Here is a 26020-nt window from a genome sequence, read left to right on the forward strand (position 1 = left end):
ATTTCATCTCACTGTAAAAAGTAAACAGGGCCTGCCATCAACTGAAGACTTATAATTTGAGACAGATGAGTTTAACGCGCTTGAGTTACAATTACATGTACGCACGTACTGTTTATTATGCCATAACAATTTCCATGTGTACCACTACACTCTTACAGTAGATGTACATGTCCAGTAATTCTTTAAGAACTGTCAAGTGACACCAAATGTCTGCCACTGTGCCTGCCCAGTAAGATTATAGCTGACTGCCAGCAATTAGACAAAGGCCTAGTTTCTATTCATGAAATTTTCCTTTTATTTATTTTCCTTTTAATTATTTTCAAGCCACAGCCAAGTGATCAGTCCTAGCTTTGGGCACAGACGACCGATGTGGAAGTCCAAAGGAAGTCTTATGCCAATTATTTTAAGACCACAATTGGTGTAAGAAGATAAGGCTGAAGGTAATACCCAGGTGTGGGGCTCTCTGCAAGATTGCTTGTAGTTTCGTTAATCTTTCGATGTTTCTCCCCCCCCTATAGAATGTTGTCAAGCTGATTTTGGCTTTTACTCCGAAGTACATTTTAGTATTTCCTAGTCAATTTCTGTGTGTAATGTTGTGCTGTATGTAGCGTGCTAGTGATTGTCGTGACAGTCTTGTCTGATATCCGAAGGTCATTCGTTTTGGTAAGGAAGTCATCTGGTTGGAGTTTCGTCGTTTTCTGTTTATAACTTTCAATGTTGTATAGTGATCAGTTTGTCGTATAGTATTAGTAAGGTTTTTATTATGTAGCTATCAACTATTGACACTTAAAGTTTGTATTTGTAATTTACATTTGTTTTACGTGTGCAAAAAGGCCAAAGTAATTCTCTTTAATGGGATAATAAAGTTATATTGAATTGAACTGAATTGAACGTGGGGCCGAGTTGATTCTGCTGTTGCTGACAACAAATTTTGCTGTAGTTCCACATATATTTCTACTGATTATCATCTGGAATTTCCTTTCACAGGTAAAGTCGTTCTGAAAGGTGTGTAGCTGGATTTGACTGGCCTGTAGTCTTTGTGGTTTATTCGGTCTGTGCTGTGGTGTCTTGTGATGGTGTTCGTTTATGATGTTAACGTCTGCTCTACGCTCTGGGTCAATGCATAGACCTGAAGGAGAAAATACAACGGACTGCCAACTCCGGCGGGTGCACCGAGCATTGCGCGTAAACATGTTCCGTCAGCCGGAAGCTCTGGAGTTGCCGGCACAGGAAACTTCCGATTGACCTTTGTACCGTTGTCCACATGCGATGAACGATAGCGACAGGCGCTGCGCTCGTAATTTTGCCTCGGAACTTTTCTTTTTCGTGGAAAAACAATTGCAAAGTGGACGAGATAGACAACATACAAGTGTGTTATGACATTGTGATAATTATAAGTATACTAACGTGAGCATTAATAACAATTAGTGAGCCTTTAGACAGGGAAAGCTGTGTATGTATTCTTTTCTCATGCACAATTGGCAAACATGATCGATTACTCTCAGCCCCACCGACACTACCAGGTCTGGTTGGCTTGACCCAGCAAAACCTTTTTCTGACTCGTAAAGCAATTTTTAGAGTTATAAATACTCATCTGGTAGGGTTGTCGGATTTTTCAAGGGGAAAAAATAATAAATGTTTTCCCGTTCATATTCAAGTCTTTTAAAAATATTTTCAATGCTAGGGCTATGAGCAAATTTGTGTTATTCTACAAGATTTAAATTTAAGGGGCATCGTGTTATATTAGAAAAATGAGTGGGAAACATGAAGGCCCATGACATAATTTCCCCAATGACTTCGTACATGTACATGCCATACTTCATAACTGTATGTAAAACTAATAGGATCTTTATAGGCTGATTTTATGCTGTCAAAATTGTTTTGAGGCAAAAAAAGTGACAACATGCCTCGGCTTGGTAAATTTTCAGGCAGAATATTAATGACGGGTTTCTGGCTTCCCTTGGTCAGAGGAACAAGCAAAACTGCTAAACATTACTCAAATTGGTTTGTAAACGACCAAATCCCCCAAAATTCTGAATTACAAAATGTAAATAAACAGATTTACAATGTACACATACAAACATTATATTTTTTTCAAGCACCCCATTTATTATATAATAGTTTCAAAATTGTCTCTATCAATTTTGTCAAATAAAACTGAGGTTTCATTAAAACATCCTGTAAGACGCCTTTCTTTATTAGTTGAATTTGTCCATATTCACGGCAGGCTTTTATGTAGGTGGCGTAACTGAGGGCAGAGGTATCCCCAAAGATATGGAATAGAGCTGAGTTCTTAAAGATTCTGCAGGTACTCATGTACATCATTATGTGACACATTTGAAAGGTGTAATGTGCACTAGTCACCATGATACTTGACCTTTGGACTCTGGCACTAATATTAATGATTAAAGAACGCCTCCTAAAATCTTCACTGTTTAAAATCAAGTACTTCAGTTTTCAAGGAGGTAAGATGAAACGAATGAGGAAATTGCAAATGATAAAGTAAGCTTGTGATTTCTTTCCTGCAACATAACTTTATTATCAATAAATATTGCTTCCCCGAGGAAAAAATCCACAGTGTGCCAGGCTGGGATCAAGCACACAACATCCTGCATATACGGTTAAAGCATGTGGCCTGCTAAAGTTTTATGCTCCTTATGGGTGTTGCAAGTGCTGAAAAGATCAATCAGTGTACTCCTTGCAGTCTGCTGTCAATAGCTGTTGTGTCCTCAACATTGTGGCGCCCCTTCGTACATCGTTCAAGTCCACGTGAGCCACCGAGTTAGCGGATGGTGTAGTTGATGCTGGCACAACCTAAAGGAGTGGGATTCAACAAAGTATGAGCGAATAAAAGCCCGCTTGAACGGGGTTTAAACCCAACGTTCTTTTATCACATTCAAGAATGTATTGCACTTGCATTGTTTTTTTTTCATTTCAAATGCCAGTTTTGAAGGTGTGACAACATTCTGAACTGTTACAATCCAAGGATCACCAAAAGACCATATTCCAATTAGTGTGAAGGAACGTATATTGGTCATTCACAAGATGTTCATTAACAGTAACATTTTATTCATAATTTACAGAAAAATATTAAACTATGCAAAAATGGTTTCATAACTACCCTTAAAAATTAAACAAAACTAACGGGGTTCAGATCTGCTCGGTTGGATTGGCCCAATTTGATGACATGAACCTAAGATCTGGCATCTGGCCAAGAATTACTTTGAACAAGAGTTAAAATCTGACTTTTTGCTTTTGAATGGTTATAGCATGCATACAATTCTGGTTACTACTCAACAAACATTTACAGAGGGGTTAACATGAGGGGTTTTAATACATGTGAACTTCAACAGAAAAGCATGCATTGCAGTGCAATGTGGATTAAACATCCATACATGGAGCCAGGCGCAAGAAAATGCTTGAAAATGAGAACAAAGAAAAAAATGAAACTTGTTAAATTGCAATTTAAGAAATCAAATTTCAAATATTTAACACAGGAAAACTCAATTCAACGACCAACTCAAACAACCATCTCAATGCACTTACCAGGACCAGAATGATTAACTTATGATGCGGGCAGAAATTCAGTGGGTAGGCCAAGTTGGCACCTGCAGATACCACAAAATGAATTATAAGGAGAATTACTGTGAAGTGAAAAAGAATACTGGACCAAAACACAAGCAAACCAACTCAATTTTTTCTTATTATTTTTATTTTTAGTTTTTATAATGTTGATATTATCACCCCTCTCTTTGGCACTATTTCTACATGTTTGTGATAAGCTGACGATATTTCAACTAAGCTGAAGGAGAAAAAGACTTTGGTATTAAAACCCTAATGTACCGATAGTCACATTTTATGAACTCACCTATCATGCCTACTATTAAACAATGTTATCATCAGATCTTGACGATTCCTAACTAGGCCTACATGGTGTTGCCTCCATTTTTGTCTTTTCGCTGTTTTTGGGCTGGATCTGGCCTCTTCGGTATACCATAGAAACTCAACCCGCCTAATTTTGTCCTTGGGCGCTGCTGTCAGCAACTGCACAATCAGTACCTAAAACTTTATGCCATTTTGAGGAGGAAATATCAACACCTTATCGACGCAGCACGACCATGTATACGAACGACAGTAAAACAGAAGTTGTCAGTGCCGGTAACTTCGGCACTTCCGGTTGACGCAAGATCGACGTGCGCCCGCTGGAGTTGGCAGTCCATTGTATTTTCTCTTTCAGGTCTACGGTCAATGCGTACATCATCGTGGTCAACAAGTGACTGCGCTGCCAACATGGATGCCTTTTGCGTTTGTTTTAGCTGTATTAAGGCGACTATTTAAATCTCGTCGCCAGACGTCATTTACTTGTTTTCATGCTCGTCTTTTTGTTTTCGTGGATTTTTTTGGGGGGGGGGTGACTGGTTGCTTTGTTCGCGTGGTCGGTCAGCTTGGCAAGCGGAAAAGCGGTTTTATTTCCGGGGATTGTTGAAAGTCTTGCCGTAGGCTGGGCGTTTTTACTCTGCGGTGGTTGTTGGTCAGGCCACAGTGAGCGCACGGTTGTGATCTATACGGAATTGTAACTTCCATATTGTCCTTCAGTTGATTCCTTCTTGTATTGTGGCTAATGAAATGATGGTTCACTCAACCTTATATCAGGGCATCTTAGAGAGAGGAATACATTCCATTTGTTCTTCCTACAACCCAATTTGAACAGACGTTTCACTAAATATCGCCACATCGACGTCACTAATGCCACAAAGGCTCCCCACCCCCTGTTGTCCCACATTTTAACCTAACTACTCTGACACTGCAATCAGTCGGATGGGCTGACATGCAGGGAAGGCATGCAAAAGGATCATTCACATCCAAAGTGTAATTATATTGGCCTTAAACTGCACCTTGCGTCAGAATCAATCTGTTCGTGTTTTTCAGGCTTCTAAAACATCATCACTCGCCAAAAATGAACCGACTCCTTAGATACTCGCTGTTGAGTGGATCAAATGAATTCCACCCCATCTGTTAGAAACCCTTTCGGAATTAGGACAAGATGACTACTTAATACATATCTACCCTCCGTAAACATCAAAACTGCGATGAGTTTTGTTTTCCGTGACAACAAAATTGCTAACCAAGGGAGCGTCGGGATCAGAGCGAAGCCAATGGAAATTCGTGGTAATGTGCATAGCTTGTTATGGATATTCAGCTTGCAGTGTTCTAGATATGACAACACGAATTAGACAGTACAAAAACCTACACCGTTTGGAGATTGTAGAGCCTACTGAAAGCATTTGCCTCAATGCAACCGATGCTGACGCCTCTCAGGGACCTGCCAAATGAAAGGAAAAATGCATTCTGGTATTTAAATTTGGAAAGAAATAAGCCGCTGGTCAATTTGCCAGTAAACATTTATTGTTAACCGTTCGGTGAACGTTGACGTTATTTGGTATGAAACGATCTCCGAAGCTATCAAAATTGCTAAATCGACTGGAATCCGGCTACTGCGTAATTTTAACAAGTTTTGATGGGGAACCCTTGAGTAATATGTAAAGTAAAGGAATCTCTCTCATTCCCCAAACATTTAGTGTTGGCTCTAATTTTTCAGATGACGTCGTTTCTGTATAATTCATTTACATCTGGAAACCACACAAACAAGATGCTCTTATGTCCTGTGTACATGTACAAGCTGAAAAGCTTTTACACAGTAAAAAGTGTGGGGGTCAGTCTATTTTAGCGGCCGGCGTTACGTACATGAGGGTAAAAGAAGGCACGTCGCCACACCACGCTTGGGAACAGCTCTTGACCGGAACCGGAGACGTTTGGGGTGGGCTGACCCAAATGGATCAAACTATTGCAAAGATTAAAATTTCAGCACGAACTCCAACTTCCATTTAAGCAACGGCCACCCATGCACTCTACAGGTGTGACTAGTGTAGGGGTGGAGGCACCTCGTTTTTCATTAGAGGCCTATGCCCCATTAAGAAAACAAAAGGAAAAATCACGTGTTCGTCCGCCGTGGTGGTTGTGTTACCTTTTACTTCATGAGAACGAAGTAATTAAGATCCTGAGGATCCCTTTCCAGAAATTACAATGCTTCCTGTGAAACGTACCCTATCGCGCCAGCGACAAACAACTTTCTTATCTATGAAGCATTATGCACAATCTTTGCTGAACTGTTTATTATGGCATTAAGTTTCCTTTGCATCGATTAACTAATCGATCATGTTTAATAAGCTCTGCCCCCGTGGGATTCTTGAACAAGAAACCAAGTCAGCGGGTCGATTACTTGGGTCAGGCCCTAATAAACGGGACACATCATGCAAAAGTCAAATTGAACTCAGTCACATTGAAATCAAATACGGTGTTTTGTTGCAAGTCAGAATAATGGGGTTGCACTACTTTTTAGTGAGCCCATTGTTCTGTGTTCAGTATATTTGTAAAGAGATTTCCTGTAATCGATCTCCTTTTGCAGAATTAGCACCCTACTTAAGCTACTTAAGTTAAACAATATCTATATCACACAAGTTATTTTCTAGATTTATCACGAATCCCAAGCAAAATATTTTGCTTTTTATTGACCACAGGTCACTTGTCCAAAAGCATCCAGCCAACGAAGAGGCAAGCTTATTTCAAAAGGAATCCCTAAAGGCTTTAAACAGCTTTATTTCTATATTGCCAACAATTACCTCTTGCCAATTTCACATCTGGCTTGATTTATGACAGTGCATTCAACAGAGGAATCGTCCACTGGCTTGGCAAAGTCATATTGACAGGGGGTAAAATTGAAGAATTCATCATCAGTACTGATGGTAAAGGAAGAGTTGCCATTCAATCAAAAATCAAAGGGCGGGGTGGGCGGAGTACCACCCGTGGTGATGTTGTTCTAAGTGGAGAAGGGAGCTGAAGTAATTTTTCTCCTTATATATTTGCATTGTTAACAATTTAGGGATTGATCAGTACATAGATACAATATCGAACTGCAGCGTCAACCTTTTACTGACAGTGAAGAAAATAAAAGAAATTGGACTACTTGACAGAGCTTCCTAGGAGTCACTCTCCGCTTTTTTATTAATGAATTCATTATGATGCATATCTGCGCTATCTATCAATTATCTATTATGATTGAAATACCATTGAAATCTGCTTTTTCGACGAACGATTTCAGATTGTAGGCCTAATAAATTTAACCAACCAAGGAAGGGGACCCGAAAATCCTGCAAATGATGTCCAAATTTACTGTACAATGCCAAAAAGTAACAGTTGTTTATAACCAACAAAATGTTACCTCCACTTAAGCTTATATTGCTGACGCCACCTTTAATCCGGTATAGGGAGAATAGGGTTCATTCAAATAATTTGTTGAAAGAGAGGGGGTGCTTTACAATCATTTATAAGCACCTAATCAGTTTTCCTATATAAGTTCATAATATATGTTCAAAAAGCCGTATCCTCTTTGAGTTATCCCTGTTCACCACTTCCCAGGTTGTATCGTGTTACTGGAGTATGATCCCTGGCTACATAGAGTTTCAGGTTTAATGGCATCAGACTAGCAGCCCCCGAACAGAGATATTGACAAATGGGAAGAGCCACCAACATAGGGTTGCATAGCTCAGTTGGAAGAGCACTGGTACGGTATTCCAGAGGTCGCAGGTTCAAATCCTGCTCCAGTTAATTTCTTTGTTAATCTTCATTATCATTTATAAGCACCTAGTCAGTTTCCATATATAGTTTCTTTCATAACGTATGTTCAAAAAGCCGTATAATCAAATAATTTATTTCAAATCAGCTGTCACTGTTCTCTTTAACGACACAGATCATAAATAACTGAAAACTTACAGGTACTCCAGAGAGGAGAGTCCACCGAAGGAATTTGACTCAATGGAGATGTTGTGAGCATTCGTCTTGAACCTAAAAAATAATGGAAGAACTGTAGCATAACTCACATTGTGTGTGCTGAGGAAACAAGACGTCCTGGATGGGTTTAACACCAGCCCCTAATCGAATGCCTTAGTTTGATGGTTTTAACTAGGCCAACAACTTTTGTTCTCCTTTAATACTAACAGGAGAGAAAATTGTACGGCAATCCTTCCGAACGATGATTAATCATATCACCAACTGAAACAGAATCAAATAGCTTTTGAAATAAAGGTAATTGCCCAGTCAAACGATACACACAATATACGCGGAACGGGCAAAATCTCAGACAAAAACTTGATGTACGGAATTCTTAAGGGTTGTCGGAGGGGAGTGTCTTACTCAAAACGGCGATAAGCAAATTCTTGTGCTGGTGTCTTTTTCGACGCAGGGTAATAACATGGTTCTTTTAACAACGTGTTTCATGGTCACTGATGTCATCATTGCGTAATCCCGGAATCTATTGTTAGTTCTAATATTTTTCCCAGTAAAAATTAAAATTGGTTTAATCAAAATGCCATTAAGCTCTGGTCTTCGCAGAACTTAAGATTATTACCTCCTTTGGATTGCTCAAGAAGAAATCTCGCAAAATCTTGCAAATTAATGACATCCAAATAGATAGTCCAAACAAATTGCTTTATTTTCAATTTCTTTCTTTTTCAATCATGAAAAATTCTTTCCTTTCAATAACAGTAGCTCAGCACAGTTTTATGACGAAAGACGATGCTTATTAAAATAGTGCGTTTGCGATGGTTACATTACCCATTGGGATGTTGCTCAATATGAGAAAAACCTGGAGCCACACGACACTTACAGACTTAGAAGACTGGAGAGTCCCATAGAGTCATTTGATTCAATGGAGTCGATGCTAACAGTATCAATGGTCCTGGAAAAGACGAAAGCAATAACTTTATTGAAACACACTGAAAAGGTCATGACGGTATTTCGAGGGAAGGTAATTAGGTTTAGAATCCTTTACAGGATAATGAAACCTTTTCCAAAATAACCTGTATTTTTAGCATGATTATTAAAAGTTAAGAAGATAGCAGTCAGAGAACAGCGTTTGCGCGCAGGCAAACATCCATTCTTGGCACTCAGATATAAAAGGTCAATTTGATTCAAGTTATAAAATCAAATTTTGTGGCGCTTAGTTACATGACGTGAGTCTTATGTGACTGAGCATGATGTTTAATATTTGTTGAACATCTCTTTTTCTTATGCAGTTAGGTAATAGGGGCACACGGATTCAAAGAGTAATGTGTCACAGTAGGAAGTTGGGAGAAATCTTTAGATGATGTAATCAGGGGTCCTTGGGCATGATCTTAAACGGTACATAATTTTTTAGTGACTAAAAACTTTGAGTTTGATTGGGTTTTCTTTTGAAGTAAAGGTAGACAAACGGTGATGAAGTCTTGATGAAAACTGACGTTACGTCATTATCATATAACGACGCGTGGCTTTATCTTAACGGTGCATGGCGACTCTTTAACCAGAGAACTGTCGGTTTGAATGGGTTCACGTATATAATCTTGCAAGTAAAATCCACAGAGATGTTGCTCAAGACATTGCATTCATGCTGAAAAATGACGTGAACTCGCGAAGTTCTTAAGTCGTTTTCATTTTACAAGGATCAGGGCAACTTTATTGATAGGGCACCTCATGTTAATTCATACAAGTTGTGGCATACATCAAGTTTGCGGTGTTCTCTGTGACAACAAAGCTGGTACCCAAAACTCCCGACTCGAGCACTTTCCCTGGACATTGGTATGTATTAAATTACATGGCTTGTCATAGAAAAACAGCTTGCAGTGCTCTCTGTGACAACGCAAATGAGGAATTACAGAAGACTTACAGTGTTTTGAGACTGTAGAGCCCACTGAAGGCATTGGATTCTAAGGTGCCAATGCTTAAACTTTTCATTCTCCTGGCAAATGAAAGGAAGTACAAAAATGATATATTTAAAATTGGAAAGAAAGAATCATTTTATAAATTGATCAAATACTTAATTAACATTCAATCAAGTAATATAGCCGGTGGTACCTATGCCACCAATAGAAATTTTTGTAAACATCAACCTCTGTCTACAAATAATGTTCATTCGATGTTGAGTCCACTGAAAAACACTGGTGCCCAATCAATGCGCTGCACCAACACTTGAATGTTTATTGGGAATTGATACTGCTGACGCTTTTTTACGTGAATTTTGCAAAGTCACTTTCAGGTGCTTTTGAGGGCTGTAACTGATAACATTTATAATGATTCGCTTTAAAAGCCGTCAAAACAAAGCTTTTCCCGTGTCTTGCATGAAAATTCCCACACAGACCACGAGGTATCTTTGCCCCAAGTCTGCAAAGCAAGAGGTCCAGAATGATAAAGTTCGGCTTGAATTGGTGATAAAGTGAGGACATGATGTAATGATGTCCATTTTCCAGGAAATTACAGCTACTGACTGACCACTTAGCGACCTTTGCCCCCTGTTCTGGCTTCAAAACATATTTTCTATTACCTCCTTGATTCAGGTTGGATTGTTTGCTTATACTAGAGATATACATGTAGGTTCCCTATGCGGTTTCTAAGCCGCCAACCTCTTCCATAGTACATTGACCAACTGAGGAATACGAGGATTCATCCAGCTAGTTCGAAGAAACAGCACAACCCCAACCAGCCGGAGTTTTGAGGCTTGATCAATGGAGAAAAATGTTGCTGGCAAGGTCGGAATTAAAGAACTAAGAACAAACACGCACCAAGCGCACTCAGGATAGGGCCCACCAGTAGCGGTCGTACGTCAGTCCTGATTTCGCTAATAGGACGATACAACCCTGCAAAACTCCTGTCGACACGCTATCATCTTACGAAGTCCTAGCAACCCACGCGCGCAGCCAGCACCAGGAACTAAGATAACGCGCTCATTCTGATTAGTTGCCGTGCATGTTTAATGCACGATTTCCACGGGCATGAATTATTAATAGCCCAGACTTAACACAAGTCTACACAGTTACCCTGTTTTGCCACAATATTTCCGCATATGAAGTGGCAAATCTCCACCTATAAGTTATTACCAAACCTTCGACTAAAGAGCTGATGTCTTAATCAACAAATAGAAGGGAATGTGATTGCCTATATGACATTTGTGGACACCATGACCCCAATCCCTAAGAAATCAACACATTCGCTGTAGAAACGCATGGAAATGTCCAATATCTCCAAACTGAGATATTTGCTGCAGAAACTGATGGGAATGTTCAATCTCTCCTTAACCGGGACAGCGCTGCAGAAACCCATCCATGTTCAATTTCTCCAAACCGAGACACTCGCTGCAGAAACCAAAGGGAATGTTCAATCTCTCTAACCGAGACAATAGCTGTAGAAACCTTCGAGAATGCTCATTCTCCAATATCCCATATCCAACTGAACTTACTGTAATACCCATGTAGTATGTTGAGGGGGCTCCGCGTAGAGCCGGGGTATCAATTGTCTCTTGACAGACAAACAGATGCCCTGAGACACGGCTGTCTGATTTTGATGATTCTGGCATTTATTCCAGCTCTCCCAACATTTGAGTAGACTTCCAGTCAGTCACAGCAGGTACAGGTAATAAATGATGTGAAAGTGACGAGTGTCCCCCCTGATTCAAGAATTATCCCCTGGCAAACATTTAGTGGTGAGTCTCCCCTCATGACACTCAGGGCGCCATGTCGTTTCGAGTGTTCGCAACACGTAACAACAACCCAACTCCCCAAAACGACAACTTTTTACGTACGTCCCAACGGAAGACCCCAATTCTATTGTTCTCCCTGACCCGAGGTCACATACCGTCTTCCCAGATACAAGGTCTATTTTTAGAACATACATACAGATACTAGGTATTCAATTTAGAACAACGGAGCGCCCTCTCGTGATATAAATACAATTTACCATCAAGTTCAATAGTCAAATGTGTACGTGCTTAATACTGAAACTTATTTGTTGCTGAAACCCTTCCGCTACATCCACTAGACATGTATAATGAAAGGAATAGCATTTGGCCAATTTGGAAGCATTTCCTATCTTTTCCTAGCATTTTCCTATCCTCTCCGTCTTTGTTCACGGGCTTTCTTTGATGCCCCAAAGATCGTGAGCGTTGCGCCTGGCTTCAGCAATCGTGCAAATCTGACCCCAAACGATTTATAGATATTCGGGAGAAAACACCGTGGCTCGAAATGTAGACTGAACTGTTTGGAGCTCGCTGTCAGTCACCCTAACTCCCAATCACCAATTTAGCCTAAATTTCGCTTTTAGTTGGAAAGTAAGGCAGGCTTGTCTCATCTTTATAGGTGTTGCCCCAGGCTGCGCCAGCAGATCCGGTCGGCGTGATCTCTTAATTCACCAAAAAGCTAGAAGGAATGTTCTAAACTGGACCCATGGCAAGCATTGACTCGCTCGTGGCACACAACTATGTCTTCTCAAATGAGCGTCACAGATATGCAAATTGTCTATGTTAATGTGATACCTCTCCGTGGACCGTTTGTAAAAAAAAATTACTTTTTTCCCCTCCCGTTTATTCATCATAAGCAGCAACTTTGACATACTGGATATCGTTTAAAACAGAAATTTTCGATTTTAAATAATAAAAAACACTTTTCATGGGCCCTTTGAAACGTATCCTCTCAAGGAGATGTTGTTTCCCGACGACGGCTTATAGAATCCGGGCATAACTGAAGAAAAGCAAGAGACTAAATGCCGTAGAATCACTTTTGTGACAGTCTTAGTTTGACGCGTCATGATATCCTGCTTTTGTAATGAAACTGATTATTTTTTCCATCTTTCCTGCGTTTGTTCACCTGTTTCACGCAAAGTGGCGGATTCAATAGCATGGAGTTTTCAAAATTCATTTAGGACCAGACACGTGAGCGCAAAACGGTAAGAAAATATTTGTACTTGGCCAGAAGATTTTGGTTTCTAAAAGCCTGCCGTCAAAAATCAAGGACACAGCAAATTTAGAAATGCAGCAGTTTTTCATCAGCGTTACATGTATACAGCCACGACACTTGCATGATTGTATACTCCTCACTGCCAGGCTTAATTCGCTCAGAGTTCGACCAACTGACGCTAATATTCTGTTATAATTAGCAAGTCAAATCAGCATGAGGAAGCCGCTCCAGACATTTCACCAAATGACCGTTCGTCACCGGCAGGCAACGTTTAACCAAATTCTGTGTAAACCCTACACGAGGATTGGTCTATGGTCTTGGTCTATGGAACTGACCAAGTTTGGCTGACAAGAAGAAGAAACACTCAGCTGACATAACAAGTGGATGAAATAGTGAACAGCGGTTCATGATACGGATGCATATATCTTAATGTATTTCACTACAGGCTTATGTGCGTGAACCTTTCAGTGCACATGTTCTGGTTTTTTGCAAAACAAAACACAGGTGCCTTGATTAAACGGGCCACCCCCTTTTCAAAGAGAGGGGAAAGATGCATGCTCAATCAACTGGATTTGCGAGTGTATTTGAGAAATTAATCGTTGGAGGGACGAAACACTGTAACGTTTATGTCGACGAAAAATTTCCTATCGATATTGGTATTGACTTCAATTCAGAGATGCCCCACACGAAACAATGCAGATGTTATTAACAACATTGCATGCAGTGGTGACAAAATTACATGATCTTAAGAACTTTCGTTTTTTGGAAGTCCACCTTGTAAAAGGCTATATTCAGCTTTCTGAACGTGGAGCCTCATGCTTATTTTTTGTGACTACATTTAGCACCGAGAAATTCCTATGAGAGCTTGTGTTCGGATTTCATTGTTTTCTATAATAGCACAAATCAATGATCACAGTAAACTTACAAAAAAACAAGCGAGGAGAGCCCACTGGACGCATTAGATTTAATGTTACCGATGTTCACGGCTGTCAGGTTCCTGTCAAACAAAAAGAGTGTAACACAATCGAGAAATCAGTGAAAAGATGTAACGTATATTTTAATTAAAGATCACACTGCGGGGGACAGCCAACTAATAGTTAAGAAAAGCAAAAACATCTCTGATCCGTGTTGCGTTATATCAAAACCGTAGATAAGGAATATAAGGGCATCCAGTCCGCTCAACGAAACAAGGCCTGTAGCCGTTGCGTACTCAACTTACAGATAAACCGAACAAAATCAAACAACATGTTGCACCCCCACGGCCACGGGACTAGCCGCTACAAGGTGTACATTAATAGTTGATGAAAACTGTAAAACAAGGACAAGGAGACACTGATTTGGCTTGGTGTAGTGGTCAATGTTCTGCACTCACTGGAGTCTTGGGTTAGAATGCATCACGCAAATCGCCGATAATTACAACAAAAATCAGGAACTCAGTCCGAAAACTATTTGGCTAACAGAATAATTAAATGGGCAATCTGCTAGATATACACGAGGCTTGTTCTACAGACTAACATGTCCATCTATGATTTCTAAGTGCCTTTTACTCAAAGTTAAATACTTAAAACGCATGACTGAAACGTCGATTCTGGTATCGATAAAAATATCGATTCTGGCTCACTTCGCCATAGACATAATCGATTCCATCACTAAATCGATACTCTGCCTATCCTTATCTTTAGTCCAAGGATGGCTCACTACTTAGTTATGCATGAGTGCTTTCCTATGCTGTGCTCTAACTCTATGGCACATGCCACATGTACTCAAGGAATATATCAGTGCAAACTGGCCCTTATAAGCAATTGTACAAAACTAGCCAAAAAGGGGGGTTCAGTCCCCAAAGAAATACCTGTTTCAACAAAAGGAACATATGGGCCTGGGAAAAGTAGTTACTCTTTACTATTACAAAGTAAAAGTTGAGAATGCCGTTCTCCATAAATGCCTGGGAGCAATATCTATAAGTCAAACAGTACTGCCGAAACTTGTTCTCAAAAATTTAGCATTCTCGGTTCAATACACGTGTCTTCGTACAAGATAAATCACCCAGTATTTCCAACTGGCAAAATTCAGTCAGGTCTCGGGGAAGAAAGTTAATTGACCCCATATTCTGCAACACTATGACCATGTGCTTTCTTAAACTTACCAGGCTCTAAAATCAGTTTTAAATAGCTTTACATTATACATGTAGTTAAAAGCAACACATGTTCCCTGTCAGCACTTCCATGATCTGTCGTTAGGGTAAATAGGTAGAATGTAAGAAATGCAACATACCTGTAAAACAAGGACAAGGAGACACTGATTTGGCTCGGTGTAGTGGTCAATGTTCTGCACTCACTGGAGTCTTGGGTTAGAATGACCCTAGAACAAAGGCCACCACACAACCCTCCAGTGTCTCCCAGGAAGTGACATCATTTCCTGCCACATGTGCCCAACAACTGTTTCATGAGAGAGTGTGGCACTGCACCTGAAACAGCAGTGTACACCACTGACTGCAATAAACATAAAATGCAAATGTGGTTCCAAGAAGGATGAGGGAGGTGGTGTTTTTAAAAATATAAAGGGGGGGGTTCCCAACCCCACAACACTCTCCCTGGGCAAAATAAATGTTGTCCTCAACATTTGGCTTAAAATGGAAAATGTCTGAGTCCAAGAGTCATTATTCTGCATGGTCCATGGGAAGGCACGGATGTTCCACGCGGTGTCGGGGAAGAATCTGGTCACCATGATTGCATCGGTGTGTGAGCGAACTGCCAGGGCATCATTATTGGTGCAGTCCACTGCATCGGAGCTGGTGGCCACAGCGGTGTTGGCTGGATGGGTAATGATGTGAGCATGGGCTGCTGGTACATGTACTGAGTGGAGAGGTACGGGCTCACATGGCTCCTTCCAGTGCTGACTGAGTTGATGCCTGGCTGCGCTTGTGACTCGGGCTCACCTAGCTGTTGGTAAGTCAAGCGCTGTGGGGGCTGCCGTTGTCTGGTTGGGTAGTTCCGGTAGTCCTCTGAGGGTGCTTGATTGTCGGCTGGATCAGGGGCATCAGCAGGAGTAGGGGCGTCAACGGGACAAGGGGCGTTGACTGGGCCAGAGGCGTCGACTGGGCCAGGGGCGTCGGCTGGAGCTGGGACATTAGCAGGGGCTAGTACGTCCAATGGACTAGGGGTGTTGACTGGAACTAGGACATCAGCTGCAACCGGGGCGTCGGCTGGAACTGGGAGATCAGCCGGAACAGACGTACCAATCGGACCAGGGGCACTAGGCTGCTTGTCTACAGTGCCTGCTCCACTCTGGTTTGTGGACGGAATGAATTCCTCGGCTTCATGGTTCAGCTGCACGGTTGGCCGTTTGCTCCTTGGGGCGGGGACTGGTGGTGTTCTGTCTATTGGCCGCAGTTGATTTGGATGGACCAAAACTGGGTACTCGTCATCAGAGCTACTGGATAGGTCCTCTTCTGGTCTAGTGTCTTGAGGAGTTTGTCTTCGCGTGCGGGGAGCTGGTCGGGGCGGAGGTTCTGTTGGTGCCCTCATTCCATCGCCATTGATATGGTTGCATGGCAACAACAGGTTCTGGTGGAGTGTTCTCTTCCTCCCATTTCTGTTCTCAGGGACCAGTTCATACACTGGGGAGTTTTCACCTAACCGCTTGACCACGATATGGACAGCTGTTTCCCAGTGGGCTCGAAGCTTGCCTGGTCCACCCGTTTCATTGAGGTTTCTCACCAAAACTCTGTCGCCAGGTTGGAGGACACTGCTGTGTACCCTTGTGTCATATTGGCGTTTACCACGGGCACTGCATTTCTCCGCATTCTGTCGTGCCAACTCATAGGCCTCTTGCATCTGTCTCCTCCAACGCTGACTGTACTCCTGGTGGTCCCTCGGATGGGCGGTTGGTTGCTGCAGCCCAAAGGCTAGATCGATAGGCAGGCGAGGGTGGCGGCCATACAGGAGAAAAAAGGGCGAAAATCCCACTGCATCAGAACGAGTGCAATTATATGCATGGACCATTTTATTAACCGATTCTTTCCAGCGGGACTTGTCCTTTTCTGGCAGGGTGCGCAGCATTCCCAGAAGGGTCCGGTTAAATCTCTCCACCTGGCCGTTACCCTGAGGATGGTAGGGAGTTGTCCTGGAAGGAGTGATGCCACTTAGCCTCTGGAGCCTCTGGAAAAGTTGGTTCTCAAACTCCCTTCCCTGGTCATGATGGAGCTTGTGAGGAAAACCGAACCTCAAGACAAAATCATTAAAAATTTTGTCTGCAGCAGTCTTGCCGGATTTGTTAGTTGTTGGGTAAGCTTGCGCGAATCTGGTGAAATGGTCCATCACTACAAGGATGTATTCATACCCACCAACACTCTTCTCAAGGTGCACAAAATCGATTGAGACCAGCTCAAATGGTGCTGTCGTCACAATACTCTGTAGTGGCGTTCTCGTCTGGCGATTTGGCTTCCGCTGCTGCAGACATTTGCAGACGTTGGTGACAAAGTGTTCAATATCTCTTTGCATGTGGGGCCAATAGAAGCGGTCTCGTGTCAAGTGAATGACTCGTTCAGCCCCCAGGTGGCCCATCTCTTCATGTAGCTCTCGATAAACCAAGCGATGGTATTTAGAAGGGAGAACAATCTGGGACCTTTCACCTGATCTGCGACGTAGAACTCCATCTTCATCAACACTCAGTTTGCGCCAGTCACGAAGAAGTATAGTGGTGTCTGCATGCTCACCTGCCCGATCGTGTCTGTCTGGTAGTTGTCCACGGCTGACATGATGCAGAATCGGGCCGACGATACTATCGGCTAGCTGGGCCTCTTTTAACTCTTGTTTGCTGATTTTCTGGATAGACTCTATCTTGTCATCAGGGCAGGAGGTGGTAGTTGTGATAGCTGTTATCCATGGGCAAGAGATGGACTTTCTCGCTCTGATTGCCTGGGCCGCTGCACTCATGTGGTCCATGGTGACCTCGTTCGTACACTTCCCCATGTACTCATCAATCTCCAGAGGAGTACGAGACAGTACATCAGCATCAGCGTTGTTTCGTCCTGGGCGGTATCTGATGTTGAAGTTGAAGTCTGCAAGCTCTGCTACCCACCGGTGCCCTGTTGCATTGAGCTTGGCTGAAGTGAGGATATAGGTGAGCGGATTGTTGTCGGTATACACTGTAAAACTAGGTGCGTAGTACAGGTAGTCCCGGAACTTCTCAGTGATCGCCCACTTCAAGGCCAGGAACTCAAGCTTACCGGAGTGAAGATGGTAGTTCTTTTCGGCAGGGCTGAGAGTGCGCGATCCGTAACCAATAACCCGCTTCTTGCCATCTTGCTCCTGGTAAAGTACTGCTCCCAGCCCATCTCGAGAGGCATCGGTGTGCAGGATAAATGGCTTGTTATGGTCCGGGAAGCCCATTACTGGAGGACATGTCAGGCACCTCAGTAGACGGTCTAGAATTGACTGATGCTTGTCTAGCCAGGCGATCGGCTGTCGTGACGAGATTTGTGCTGCACCATTCTTCTTTGGTGTCCCCCTCAGTGGTTTCCTCCGTTTCTCACCATTCTTGGTGGATGGGCTGACTGATTCTGGTTTCTGTAGCAACTCGTACAGTGGCTTGGCGATGCTGGAAAAATTCTGGATGTATTGCCGGTAGTACCCGAGCAGACCCAGCATCTTCCTCAACTCACCGACTGTACTTGGCTTCTTCTCTCGAAGTGACTCTACAGCTGCCACATCAGCCGGGTCCATCTTATACCCTTCACTTGAAACAATCCGTCCCAGGTAGCGCACTTCTTTCTGGAAAAGGGTGCACTTGTTTGGTCTCAATTTGACACCTTTCCCTTTAAGGCGCTGCAATACTTGACGAAGATGCTCCAGGTGGTTCTCAAAGGTATCACTGTAGACCAAGATGTCATCCAGGTAGACCACAGCAATTTCACCAACCAGTCCATCTAGGCAGGACTCCATACACCGCTGGAATACAGCAGGGGCATTTGTAAGACCAAATGGAACACGGAACCACTCATACAAACCCCAGGGAGTGATGAATGCTGTAGCCGCACGACTCTCTTCCGCCATGAAGCCTTGATGATAGGCTTTGCCTTGATCTAGCGTTGAGAACCAGGAATTCCCACCGAGGCTATCGAGAACATCTTGGATACGTGGGATGGGCTGTCTGTCTGGTATTGTCTTACGGTTCAGCTCTCTGTAGTCAATACACAGACGAAGAGACCCATCCTTCTTTCTGACACAAACGACAGGGGAGGAGTATGGAGACTCAGACTTTGAAATCCACCCTCGTGCCAATAAGTCTTGTAAGTAAGACTTGACTTCTCGGTAGAGGGGTGGTGGCACCGACATATACGACTTCTGGACTGGCTGATCGTCTTGTAGGCGGAGATGCATCTGTAGATCTCTGATGCACCCCAAATCATCTTCGTCTCGGGCAAATGCTCCTGCTTCCTCCCTCAACATCTTCGTTGCTAGGTTACGCTGATGTTCTGTTAGTTGGCTTAGATCAACCGGAGGGACCCATTCATCACAGTCCTTTGTAGCTGTGACTGGCCTCGCCTGCACTTCAGCTAGGTCTGGTTTCAACACACGCTGGCAGGGCAGGATCTCGTTGACATGGGAAAGGGTGCCTAAGAGGGTGCGTCTTCTGAGCACGACATCACGGTTTGCACAGTTGGCTACCAAGATAGAGACTTGGCATGATGGTCCTCTTCCTAGCTTGAATACGGGTGGCTGAGGTTGGAGTTCGTCTGGGGATGGAGCGGTAAGATCTGGCTCGAAGAGAACAGTTGTACCTGCTGCTAAATGATCAAGATGCACCCGACATGGCACCTCCGCAATGCTTCTCTTTGGAATCGTGACATTTCTTCCAGCTGTAACGCAGCAGATGTTGTTTGGCAACTCCTCCTTGATGAGTTGGACAAGAGTTCTGAGTTCTCTTTTTGCCATGGATGGAAATGCAGCTCCCACCGCTTTTACTGGATTCGAACCTGCATTGTCCATGTTGACAAACTCCTCAATTACATTATAACCGATGATAGGATCTCCAGTGGTTGCTTGAGTGACTAACATTGGTACTCTAATCTCATGACTACGCTCTGTTACCAATCTGAAAGAGACTTCGAGCCATCCATCAAAGGGGATAGGTGAGCCATTCGCTGCTGTCAGGTGGATGTCATCTACGCCCAAGAGTTCTGAAAGGGGTTGTATCTGCAAGTCTGGGATATTGGCCGTTCTCCAATCGCTGGGAATGATGGACACCTGCACACCCGTATCCCACAGTGCTCTAGTCCTCACTCCCTGGATCGAACAGTTCACCAGGCATCGTTTCCCCACGAGTCGGGCCACTTCGGTTTGTTTTGAAGAAGATATATGGCAAACATGGGACTTCTTGGCTGTAGATTTCCTGGTTACTGCTCGTCCCGCTGCAGTAACCCGTTGTCGTTTCCCGCCCCATGATCCCTGGGCTGGCGGCATCCACGGGCGAAATGCTCACTCGAGCCACATCGATAGCAATGGCTGCAGAAATCACCATTACCCTGCTGCTGGCAATCAGGACAACCCTGGCGTCTCATTTGGTTGTTCTGTGACCGTCGGGGGTTAGACTGTAATCTCTGACCAGGTTGCAGTTGCTGGCCCCGAGAGTGATCGGGATGCAGGGAATCCTGCAGAGTTGTCAGTTGTCTCTTCAGGTTGGCTATCTCAGCAATTCCTGCCTTCAATTCTGCTATGTCTGACATCAGCGTACCCTGTTTTGTTTTCCCCTTCTCCACCGTTTCCACTTCACTGCGGTTGCCCTGCTCCACTGCTTTCACTGACGCAGTTTTTGGATGAGCCAACTTCTCCTGTCGTTTAGCCTCGTAACTTGCGGCGACATTGAGTTTCTCGAAGAGAATTTCATCAGTGATGGTGGGATCTTGCAATAGGGGCCGGATCTCATTCTTGACTGCATCACTTCTCAAGCCTGTTTGGAGTGCATGCAAGAACATGCTCTGGACCAGTGATGAATCATACTTTAAGCCAGATCCATTTTCTTGACTCGCGAAAATCACTTTCTGGCGTAGGTCTAGGGCTCGTACCAAGAAACTCTGTGCCGACTCTTTGTTGTCTTGGGCTAGACGAGAGAGTTGGTGATACAGCTCCGTAGCATCTTTTTCCTGGTAGTGTGACCGTAGTAGTCGACGGAGGCTTGGTAAAGTCAGGTTGCTCCTTCCCTCAAGGTAGCTACGGAGAGCGCATCCTGGGACAACAGCACGGATTACCGCTTCAACGATCTCCCTTTCACTGTGACCTTTGGCTCGGCCACTCTCGATCTGGTGAGCCAAGCTGGAGAATGTCAGCCGGTCTCGCTGACCTGGCTCCCCAATCTGCCCAGAGATTTTGAACTCCCTGCGGGTGAGAGTCAACAGTCCAGTTTTGGAACCAATGGAATGAAGGGGGGCCTCAGCAACTGCATCAGGTTTCTCCTTCATCAGTGGTTCTTTGGTTTCTTCTTGGGTCACTGCTGCCAAGCCCTGCAGGAACTTCTCCAGCTCTGAATAGACAGCCATCCCTTCATCTTCTTGGTCTTCCAGCTCTTCCCGCAGAAGATAGCGGTGAACTTTTCTGGTGAGGGACTTGACACTGTCCTCCCTCTCTGTCAGATCCTCAAAACCTGGGAGGCCCAAGTGTTGGCATACTCGGAGCAATGAGGCCTGGGACAGTGCACTAACCTGCCGCATCAATTGCTGGCACAGTTCCTGCGGTGACTTTTCCATCTTTGCAGGCGAACAGGAATACACACTTGGGCCAAACTCGCTAGGCTGGTCCTCCAGTTGTTCCCACCGTCCCTCGCTTATGGCTCTTCACCGTGGTCTGCTGATGCCGGCCTTTTTCCTCGTCAGGTTGTGAAGTCACAGGTCCTCACTGCCACTACCGCATTATTCTTTGGGTGTCTATGTCACTGGACAGGTGCATGCCATTGACTCTACACATCAATGCAGAGACAAAACACCTGTCCCTTCGTGGTCGCCAAATGTTGCACCCCCACGGCCACGGGACTAGCCGCTACAAGGTGTACATTAATAGTTGATGAAAACTGTAAAACAAGGACAAGGAGACACTGATTTGGCTTGGTGTAGTGGTCAATGTTCTGCACTCACTGGAGTCTTGGGTTAGAATGCATCACGCAAATCGCCGATAATTACAACAAAAATCAGGAACTCAGTCCGAAAACTATTTGGCTAACAGAATAATTAAATGGGCAATCTGCTAGATATACACGAGGCTTGTTCTACAGACTAACATGTCCATCTATGATTTCTAAGTGCCTTTTACTCAAAGTTAAATACTTAAAACGCATGACTGAAACGTCGATTCTGGTATCGATAAAAATATCGATTCTGGCTCACTTCGCCATAGACATAATCGATTCCATCACTAAATCGATACTCTGCCTATCCTTATCTTTAGTCCAAGGATGGCTCACTACTTAGTTATGCATGAGTGCTTTCCTATGCTGTGCTCTAACTCTATGGCACATGCCACATGTACTCAAGGAATATATCAGTGCAAACTGGCCCTTATAAGCAATTGTACAAAACTAGCCAAAAAGGGGGGTTCAGTCCCCAAAGAAATACCTGTTTCAACAAAAGGAACATATGGGCCTGGGAAAAGTAGTTACTCTTTACTATTACAAAGTAAAAGTTGAGAATGCCGTTCTCCATAAATGCCTGGGAGCAATATCTATAAGTCAAACAGTACTGCCGAAACTTGTTCTCAAAAATTTAGCATTCTCGGTTCAATACACGTGTCTTCGTACAAGATAAATCACCCAGTATTTCCAACTGGCAAAATTCAGTCAGGTCTCGGGGAAGAAAGTTAATTGACCCCATATTCTGCAACACTATGACCATGTGCTTTCTTAAACTTACCAGGCTCTAACATCAGTTTTAAATAGCTTTACATTATACATGTAGTTAAAAGCAACACATGTTCCCTGTCAGCACTTCCATGATCTGTCGTTAGGGTAAATAGGTAGAATGTAAGAAATGCAACATACCTGTAAAACAAGGACAAGGAGACACTGATTTGGCTCGGTGTAGTGGTCAATGTTCTGCACTCACTGGAGTCTTGGGTTAGAATGACCCTAGAACAAAGGCCACCACACAACCCTCCAGTGTCTCCCAGGAAGTGACATCATTTCCTGCCACATGTGCCCAACAACTGTTTCATGAGAGAGTGTGGCACTGCACCTGAAACAGCAGTGTACACCACTGACTGCAATAAACATAAAATGCAAATGTGGTTCCAAGAAGGATGAGGGAGGTGGTGTTTTTAAAAAAATAAAGGGGGGGGGGGTTCCAAACCCCACAACAAACAGACAAATCAAAATATAAGAATGAATCAAGTAAAATCTGCTACGTGGCAGACATGGGAAGCTTATAGATTTGTCCCAGACAGTAAAATCGGCAGACAAGCGAAACTAAACAAATCGCCATGGGACTAGCGTTGATGTCGATACGTCGTTAGAGCAAAACATCATAACTCCATTTTCTTCATGTGTAGTTTTCAAGATTCAACCAATGATTACTGGCGTATTTCATTGATATATACTGATTGTAAGCCACAGAGAAGGCATTGTTTTTAACTTATCCCCTGAGATTTATCGTATTCAATGTAATCTATTACAGTGGGTTTGTGTCAGGTTATTTTGGAATCAAAATCTCACTTTTTTTATAAATTTTTTAAAAAATTTTATAAGGCTTTAAACATTCAGAAATCATTGATCACAAATTCTAAATTATTTTAAACAAAAACTAGCATGAATTTGTATGAACGTTTATGGCGTTGAAAACTTCTGCATCAGTCTCAATTCAAGGTAGCCTGATACATGAATACAGTCTATTTCTGTTCAGAAGTAACTCACCTTCCAGTTTATGCTAAAACGTCGTTATCTGAGCGAACTTAAAGCAAACTGCCATTCAAAGCCTTCTTTGTTCAAAACGTTGAATCTCAAAATTCGTCAGAGTTCATTTCTTTTGCAATGAGACAACTTAAAGAACGTTATTCGAAAAGCCCCTAAGTCAAGCCTAATGATCAAGATTCAATACTTGCTTAATATCGTTTATTTTTTAAATTGAAAAATGTTCAAGTGTAGAGAATTTTATGAGAAAAAAACGCAAACTTTGTGGAAAATACAAGAATATTGAACACAATGGCATTTGCTTTTAAACGCTTTTAATAACAAGTTTTAGATGCAAGAGGGAAGTTCCATCTAACTGCGAGCTGATTAGGGGCTTCAATACTAATTGGTGATTTAACGAGAATAATCTCCTAAATTATTAGTAAAGAGGCATCGTGTTGTGTCTATGGGGCATACAATGTTGTATCTCAGCCTGCAGGTTATGATGTTTGACCGGATATACATAGCGCCGTTTATGCTAATTGTGGTTCCATTAAAAAACCTCATTCACTGAAACTCGATGAAGATACCAAAGCTCAGACAGAAAAAAAATGATTTTAAATATGTTATCTACCACAAGTTACATTTCCCTGTATAGAGTAATTCAGCAAAACACAATTACTGTGAGGACAGAAACCATTTAATGTTTTTTCTCAAAAGTACTCCAAACAGAGATAGGACTTTTGGCACTAAAAAACGATTGGCTTGCTGTGGAAAGAAGCACACACTTGTCTTCTCTCCGACATAAAATGACAAAATACATAAAAACTCGCAGAGAACTTACATTCTTCGGAGATGAGACAGCCCACTGAACGCGTTGGACTCAATGTTACCGATGGTAACGTTTGTCAGGTGCCTGTCAAATTAAGGGGTGACATCATTGATAATTAGTGAAAAAAGTAATACCTGCAAAGTTGGTAAGAAAATTGATAATTTGCAGGCCATTTTCCGTAGAGAAATATTGCAGATAACTACGAAGCTCATCCTCTTAGGAAAAATAGAGGGGAAATGAGCACCTTTAAACAAAATTTATGGAAAGAGAAAGACATTTCTGTTGCACTGTGATGGCACAACCTGCTATCGAAAGGTGCGTCGAAGGGCTGAGGCTCCAGGCTAAGTATCCTAAGACAGGGCTGGACATCAGCAATTAAACATATTCTTTTTGTATACGGGATGCATTGTCGGATCAGTTTCTAAATTTGTATGCCTTTTTTATTTGTTTGTATCTAATCTAGAAATGCTCACAACTCCCGTTCCGTTTTCAAAACACGAACAGTGATGAATTCCTCTTTGTTACTTCCCATTTACACGGGCCAGCATTATTGCACTTAGCTCCCTTTTGGTTCGAAGAAATAGATTCACGATTGATACACCAGGGTTTCCCAAAACGAGTTTCCTTGCGTAAAGATCTCGAAAGCACCAGGGAATATAAATAACATTTCTAACAATATTAATATAGAAGTCATCAGTGACACCAAATGTATATGTTAACAGCAATTCCTTGTGACTTAAATGACAATTGGATTAGCAAAAACACAGACGGATCTACAACGTATGAGTGCCAGGGAAGGGCAAGCCAAAGGCCTTTAATTGCTTCTGGAATAGGACGAGAACCAACATTACGTCTTAAAATAACGCACGGTAGGTTATCTCTACAAAGGGATGGACTTTGTTTAATATATAACAGAGAAATTTCCACGTGTGCTAAAAAAGCAGAACGTCACTCATGTGATGTTCTGATGTACACGTATGCGATGTAGATTACCTGTTCGTTTTCAACTCCATTCGTTAAAATCTGTCTGTGTGAGAGAGACGTCATCTCTAACAACGAAGTTGGGGTTCATTTCTGTTCTTGTTTTCAGTATTATATTGTTGCCTTTCACTATGCTGTTTATGCCATAATATTTTGGGTTGTTTTCCAGGTTAACGGCCAACATTTGTTCGACATGGCCTGCTCATTAGCGCTTCGCACAGTGTGGTGTTAATCGCTGGGTGTGGGTATCAATAGTATCCGATGAGCATCTCCTGGATGATGGTGTTTCCCTAACTTATCTGGAGACGGTCGATCTCGTCTGCTTTGTTCAGCGACTTCGTGACATTTTAAGCTTCTCTGTATACTCTGACATTATCCACTGTAGATCTAGGGTTGGAAAATGCGTCTAGGTTGGCAAATTCAGAAAGCCCTTTGTCGCTTTCTTGTAGCAATAAAGCGTGTCGATACAGCCAAATCTAAATCAAAGCCTGTAGAGCTCCTTTCAGGTTACGAATGAATA

General features: G+C 42.7%; 1 protein-coding gene across 3 annotated transcripts; it reads right to left on the reverse strand.

The window, feature by feature from the left end:
• Positions 1 to 85: 85 nt before the first annotated feature.
• Positions 86 to 24679, reverse strand: LOC110990914 (uncharacterized). 3 transcript variants are annotated; one of them, XM_087147712.1, is made up of 8 exons: positions 24532 to 24679; positions 13744 to 13815; positions 9761 to 9832; positions 8723 to 8794; positions 7831 to 7902; positions 5252 to 5323; positions 3547 to 3608; positions 86 to 2814 (listed from the first exon to the last, which is right to left on the reverse strand). In XM_087147712.1, coding segments are annotated over exons 1-7 (405 nt in total). In that variant the 5' UTR covers positions 24534 to 24679; the 3' UTR covers positions 86 to 2814; positions 3547 to 3565. The 3 variants fall into 3 exon arrangements, with proteins under 3 accessions (XP_087003838.1, XP_087003847.1, XP_087003854.1); XM_087147721.1 differs by lacking the exon at positions 5252 to 5323; XM_087147728.1 differs by lacking the exons at positions 13744 to 13815; positions 24532 to 24679 and adding an exon at positions 11327 to 11756.
• Positions 24680 to 26020: the final 1341 nt, after the last annotated feature.

The sequence above is a fragment of the Acanthaster planci genome, linkage group LG01 (assembly GCF_054643075.1).
Source record: "Acanthaster planci isolate LZ-2023a linkage group LG01, COTS_SCS, whole genome shotgun sequence".
Lineage (NCBI taxonomy): Eukaryota > Metazoa > Echinodermata > Asteroidea > Valvatida > Acanthasteridae > Acanthaster > Acanthaster planci.